Below are 6,712 nucleotides of genomic sequence, written 5' to 3'. Positions count from 1 at the left end.
TTATTCTTTAAAGCTGCATTTTTATTTTTACTAAATTATCTATGTTAAAAACAAATCTGTGCCTGGTGTGGAATTTTACTGCATCAAGTGTTACAAGCAGCAGAATGCATGACATGTAAGAACAAGTGTTAGGAAACATGGAAATAAATTAGCATATAATTTACAAAAGCAAATAAAAATAACAATGTAACAGTGTACCACATTAATACTGCGTATAAAATAATAAGCAACTAGTCACAATAATAGAAAGGGTCTTTTTTCATTCTGTACTGTTAAGGAAATTTATGTGATATCCATACCATTAATAAAGATCTCCTAAGATGGACTATTTCTAGGAGTGTATATTTTGATGTGTTGAACAGGCATTTTGTTTCAGTATGAGAGCCTTAGTGTCAATGACATTGCTCAATGGAAATACCAGCAACACATTGTGAGTTTAATACCCTAGTACTGAATTCCAAGGTTTCCCATCTTTGTGTAGCCTATACAAATGGTCCTATTGTTATTATTTAGGAATATAATACTTTTAATATTTTAGCTTAGATTATATATATGGCTATAGTGTAGCAGCAGCAATGTCCTGTGCTGTGGAAACCAATGATTTACCTCTTTATTTCAGGCTTTTAATTCAGATCTAGAGCGATATATCGGTCCATTTGTAACACAATACATTCTGTATTTCATTCACTTTAGCAATGAAACTCAACATTGCTCCAGGGAGTTTCTTAAATTCAAAACTTGGTGCTCTTCTAAACTGCAGAGTAAACACTGGACCCCCTGGTCTTCTAGCACCAATGAAAGAGCAAAATGTGTCTTTGCAATGTCAATGTCCTAAAGTGAGGTAAAAAGGACTTTGTCTGAATAAATCCCATCATTTCTTGCTAGCTGAAAAGACACACATTAACTAATAAATACATTTATGCCTCAGAGCAAATCAGAGTATGATAGACTGTAATCTTTTGCCTGGAAAATGCCATGCAACATCTATCCCTTTTATTATTTTTTACTTAGCCAAGGCATGTTAGCACCATGGTATTTCCTTATTGGACTGATGTACAAAGGTACCGTAATTGACACATTGGCTACACTACCCTCAGGCCTACACGTTACTCCCAGATGTGTATAGTTTTTCTTTCTAAGCTTCGGTGTCAATGAGAGTGTAGCACGTTGCAGCTGAGCAGTAAATAGCTCCAAGTAAACAGATTTGCCACAAATGAACGTACTGCTTCCTAGATATATGGAAGTGAAACATACTGTCAAGAGGTAGAATATGACAAAAAAATTGATGGTTATGAATAAATGAACTACAGAAAACCCCACTGATGGATTGTCAAGGTTTTCCCTCCCACATAGTACAACTCTCTTTTTCTCTATCCCCCCACCCATTAATTCACATTAGTAAATATTGCTCAACACATTTGGCTTACTGCAATTTGTTAAATATACTGACACATTTAGATATCTTATACATGTTATAAAAACTTGTCTCATTAAGAGTATTTTTTTTAATAAAAGTGCTGTTTGACTTCTAGTGTTAATACAAGGTGGTGGTGTTCACATCATCTCAATTGCACTACAACAAAGGAGGCAAGTTGGACACAAAGCACATTCATCAAGTACCTGCTACAAATTGCAAGTGTTCAAGTACAATATAATAATATAAACAAGTACCCACTTTCCTTATCTCTTTGTTGTGTCGCTGACAAAAGCAGGGAATGGGGGAGAAGTATGGCCATTACTATTAGCTCCCACTGGATTCTGGAATCAATTTTACCCCAGGAGCTTGGCTTCACATTTAAATACAATTCAGAATATTCATAAATCGATATGGTGAATATAAAAGCTGTGGTACTTTGATTTGAAAGTTCCCATAAGTTATGTACTCTTTGGTTGTTTATTCTGCAATAGTCTCCAAAAAACTGGGCATATGCATGTTTTCTCTTCTCCATGGTCTCTCATAAATCTGTGTTCTCCTATTATATAAATGGAAGAAAAACTGGAAAGCCACTGTAGTTTTCAGCATGATCAGCAGAAGAGACTCTACCTCACTAGTCAGTTTATCATTAGTAATTACAGAGTAACAAAGCCAGTTAGAAGTCTGCAGAATTGATGCCTCTCTGTAACTAAAGTTAACAGTGAATTTGAGGATACCAACCTTAAGCAGTGAAATAGTAGGAAAAATGCTATTCACAACTGGAGTATGACCCCTCTATTGTATGGATATATTCCCTTTTAGTGGAAATCCTGATTTAATTGTGAGATGGCAAGATGGCTATAAACCTGCAGCACATATTTCTTTAAAGTTGGATGCATTCAGGCAATGACGGTTGCATCTCTTAACTCTATGTTCCTCATCATTCTAGTTTAGTTTAGCTTTAGATATGGCTCACAGCAGTCTTCAGGAAATATGGATTATTCTCTAGAGAATGAAACAAAGGAAAATACATTTCTTTTACTTCTGATTTATAATTGTTCCTAATATAATATTCCCAAGCCCACTTCTGTAACTTAAACTGTGGTGCTTATGTAGTAAGATAAAATAGTTATTAATTATAAGCTATGACAACATTTTAAAAATTCTTCTTTGCATCTGTAGTTGACCAAACCACAACAGCTACATTTTAAACAATATTAAATACAAATGGATTCAGTGTCATTTCTAAGTCCATAATAAAAATTATCTTAATGGTCCAAGGAGGTAAACAGACTAGTGGATTTCATCAAAAGTACACGTGTTCCACCATAAGTTACTCTGTATGCACTGTGTGTATTTTTTTCCATTTTGGCATGCCCTCCTTATACTGTGTCCAGCACTTTGGATGAATAAATCCCACTTCATAGAAGTTAAAATAATATTGAAATTCTGTCAGCTGAGGCTGACCAGTGGTTACATTTTCCACAGGGTGATGCATTTACAAGGACATCTGTCTGGTTGCATTGTGCAGCAATCTTTGATAGACGCATTTCCACAATGAAATAGCAAGGCACTTTCAATTTCTGTGGGTCAATGTCCTTGGCAGGTCTTGCAGCACATCTGTCTGAAGTATGCTCGACTGCAGAACTTGAACTTCAGCACCAGTGGGCAATAAGCCACTTTGTTCACATCTTTGCATTCTGATGGAGACATACAAAGGCAAAATGATTACATAAATTTAAAAAGCAGAGAGAAAAACAATTTAAATTTAATAAGTTGCTTTTGTATCTGTCCTCTGCATGAACTTAGCATTTTGGTACAGCCTACTGCATACAAAATAATTGTAAAATTCAGACACTGTACAGAAGTCTTCAAGCACACCCACTTGTTATTTAGGGATCTAATCACATGAGATAGTTAAAAAATAAGAGGTTTTCTCTTATTTCCCACCCCCACCCCAGGATCTATTTTGTTCCTCAATAAGAAGTTATCCAAATTCTAACTGAAGTTGTTGTTTAGTATCATGTTTGGGAATGATTGGTTTCTGAACTAAACTATGTATTGCAGCTGTTGCTGACTCTGAAAATGATCAGAATTACTAAGCACAGTTATAGTGTAAGTTCAATGACTTGAAGTTCTAGTTGCTTCTACTGCAGCAGAGATATCCAAATGTCAACAAGTGGGAAGAAAAGGTATTTTACATCTGGGCTTTGGCAGCCCGTATAAGTAGGCATCAAAGGTCTCCGTAGAACAGATATAATAGACAAAGATTATTCTACTACCCATTACACATCATCCATTGCAATCAGACTGCCAATGATAAATTAATCTGAGGACATAGGTGGGTGACTGTTGAAATCAAAGTTTTGGGAAGATCATTTTGGGAGATAGGGGTGGGGAATGAAGAACACAGATCCCCCGTTCATTCTCCAAAACAGTTCATACTTGAAACAGTAGCCTTCAACATCATCTCCATCATCTGAAACTATCCTTAATGTGAAAATATCCCTCCATGTGTGTCCAATTAACACTGATTCCAGATTCTCACAAGGACAAGTGTATCAAATTTTCAAAGCCAGTAATGCTGGAGCAAGGCTGAGAGCCTACCCATGCTCACTGGAATTGGGAGTAAGTCCCACTGAACTGTAAATACTTGTTTCCAAATATGCAAAAGGTCGTGTCATGAATGTGTAGCCCAAATCCAACTTTCCTGTTTAATTGCACTGTGGTTCATGGAGTGATAATTTTCCTAAATATGGAAGGGACAATCACAATTTACTTCTCCCACTGCCCAACAATACATGAAGGTCTGTTCAGGCAGAATTTTAACTGAATTTTAACATTCAAGTTTGCATTGATTTAGGCTACATTCCTTAACAAGATGCAAATGTGGTCATTTTATACAACCGGTGTGTTTGCACACATACACACACATATAAAGTGGGGAGCTGGGTCTTAAAAGGTTGTGGTGTCCTTTGCGGTACCCCTAAGGCTCTGCACGCAGTGTGACCGAACCGGTTGTGCTCCCCTAAATACGCCTCTGCTCCCAGAACAAACTTTTCCATGAAGTTTAATACCTATAACTGTACTTAACTATTTTTATGCATGTAATTGTTTCATATATATCTTTATTGTACTGTATTGTAAATTGATTTGAGATGCCTTATAGGAAGCGGTTTACAGTCATACCTCATGTTATGTTTGCTTCAGGTTACGCGTTCTCAGGTTGCGTTTCGCAGCGACCTGGAAGTACCGGAAAGGGTTACTTCCAGGTTTCGCCGCTCGCACGTGCGCAGACATGCAAAATGACGTCACGTGCATGTGCAGAAGCAGCGAATCACAACCCGCGTGTGCGCAGACGTGGGTTGCATTCTCTTCAGGTTGTGAACGGGCCTCCGGAACAGATCCCGTTCGCAACCAGAGGTACTACTATATAAATGAAATAAACGTAACTGCATTTGCTGATATCCACCCCATTAGACTGGCATCTCCTTTCCTTCGCTTGTTGTTTCCCCTACTATTAAAATTTGTACTGTTACGTTCCTCTGGGCGAGGATCAGTCTGTCTGTCTGTCTGTCTGTCTGTCTGTCTGTTTCTCTCCCTCATATAACTTTGAAAAGTGCTACGCGCACTGATTGTGCTGTATAAATAAATACTCTGGCTTAGATCCAAAGAACCACACCACAAGTAATGCATACCCAAAGGTGGTTTGGACTCATGCCGCATGACAAACCTGTTTTGAAATGAAGCTGTTTGAAATATGGCACAGGGGCTTGCCATTCAAAGGGAAGAAAATAAAAAGTTCCAGTGGGCACACTGAATGAAGACTGAGCATGCCAGAAGTAGCTCTTTGGATCCCAGCCAAAATATATAAAACGCAGTTCCCACAGTTCCATCACACCAAGAAATGGAACCCATGGCTATTGCAAATAAATGGGTAGGCCTATGGCAAAACAAGGCAGCTCCTCCTAAGTAAACAAGCTCCAACTCAGGGAGATGAGGACTCTGTGGTGCTGATGTTGTCCTTAGCCTCGGTTAAAGCCAGTGGTGGAAATTCATGCGCAGAAGGAAAGTGTCTGAGGCCCCTTGGCCTGTCCTGGTTAGTGGTGGAGTGTTATGACTGCACCTATTGGTAAAGCAGGCTGCTCTGGAGGAAGGACATTTACCTATAGAATATGTTTTTAGACAAATAAATCTTGTTCCAACAAAGTTAAAACATTAGCTAATCTCTTTATGACACTTGGGATCAGGTCAAAATGTACTTTTAATGCAATGCTACTGAAGAGCATGTAAATTTCAAACCACCACACTCATTTCAGCTACTGAAATGCTTTAAAAATACAATATAAAGGAAACTGAAGCCTGCATAAGAACAGGTGAAAGCACATCAGATATTCTGTTTTAGGTGACCTTGTAAAACCTGGATTCAGCTACCACATATACTTTTAAAGTTGAGATGTGCTATATCAAATACATACTGTCAGTATCTCACTCTGAATAACAAATGTAAAGTTAACATCAGTGGCAGTTTGCCAATACCTAGCCTATAATGCTCTCATTCTCCAGTTAAATACCTAAAGCAGATGTTAATTGTGACAAGATGTCACCACTTTATTTCATCCAGATCATTGCTTCTGCTCATTTACGGACTGTGCATAATGTTATCAGATGCAAACAGCTGGCACGTAATACTATTTAAAACTGCTTAACAGAAAGTAGAACAATCAGATTGAATGTTTTGATTAATTTCTTTTATGGAACTGACAAACAGAAAATCGGAAGTCCTTTTAATTTTTGTCTTTCATCTTTTTTCCTCTTTCTCTGTTTTTATCTTAAAAAAAAGCTTTAATGAAATCTTATGAATGAATGAATGAGGAAACCAAACTCACCTTCCGTGTTGGAAATGGGAGTACTGTCACATTTGCTTTCACACTGCTGCATTGAAGGAGGCCGAACAGTATCTGGACAGTCACTGGATGCTTGCCCAGTATATGAGAGGCATTGCACAGTTCTCATCTGTTGTCCAAGACCACACTGTGCGGAACACTATGTGAGAAATGGGGCATGATAGGAAGGGAAGAGAGAAAATAAAGGATGTCATATTATGAGTAATGAACAGAACTGCAACATGGTGAATGGAATAGTGTCAGAAACACTATCTGGGGCAGCTGTGGAGGGAATCCTTATCATTGCCATACTAATAAATTCAGTTAGGTAGTGTGTTTCCCTTCCCTAATTAATAAGGATCCTCTGACTACTATGCTTCTTTCTGAGAAGCCTTTTTTTAAGTAAATGGAT

The 6,712-nt window shown here is 37.8% G+C and overlaps 1 protein-coding gene across 16 annotated transcripts in view; it reads right to left on the bottom strand.

Annotated features, from left to right (window-relative positions):
* ADAMTS6 (ADAM metallopeptidase with thrombospondin type 1 motif 6) overlaps positions 1 to 6,712 on the bottom strand; it is a 123,650-nt gene continuing 116,938 nt past the window's right edge. For 15 of the 16 annotated variants that reach the window (XM_081880711.1, XM_081880700.1, XM_081880714.1 and 12 more), the window contains 2 exons: positions 6,304 to 6,460; positions 1 to 3,114 (listed from right to left, as the gene is read on the bottom strand). In XM_081880711.1, coding sequence (XP_081736837.1) covers positions 3,005 to 3,114; positions 6,304 to 6,460 — 267 coding nt within the window. In that variant the 3' untranslated portion in view covers positions 1 to 3,004. The remainder of the gene's footprint in view (positions 3,115 to 6,303; positions 6,461 to 6,712) is intronic. The other variant, XR_014161239.1, reaches the window with a different exon arrangement.

The sequence above is a fragment of the Podarcis erhardii genome, assembly GCF_964252035.2.
Source record: "Podarcis erhardii genome assembly, chromosome: 11".
NCBI lineage: Eukaryota > Metazoa > Chordata > Lepidosauria > Squamata > Lacertidae > Podarcis > Podarcis erhardii.
The sequence above is the reverse complement of the archived record's forward strand: the minus strand, read 5'-3'. Positions and strand labels throughout refer to the sequence as shown.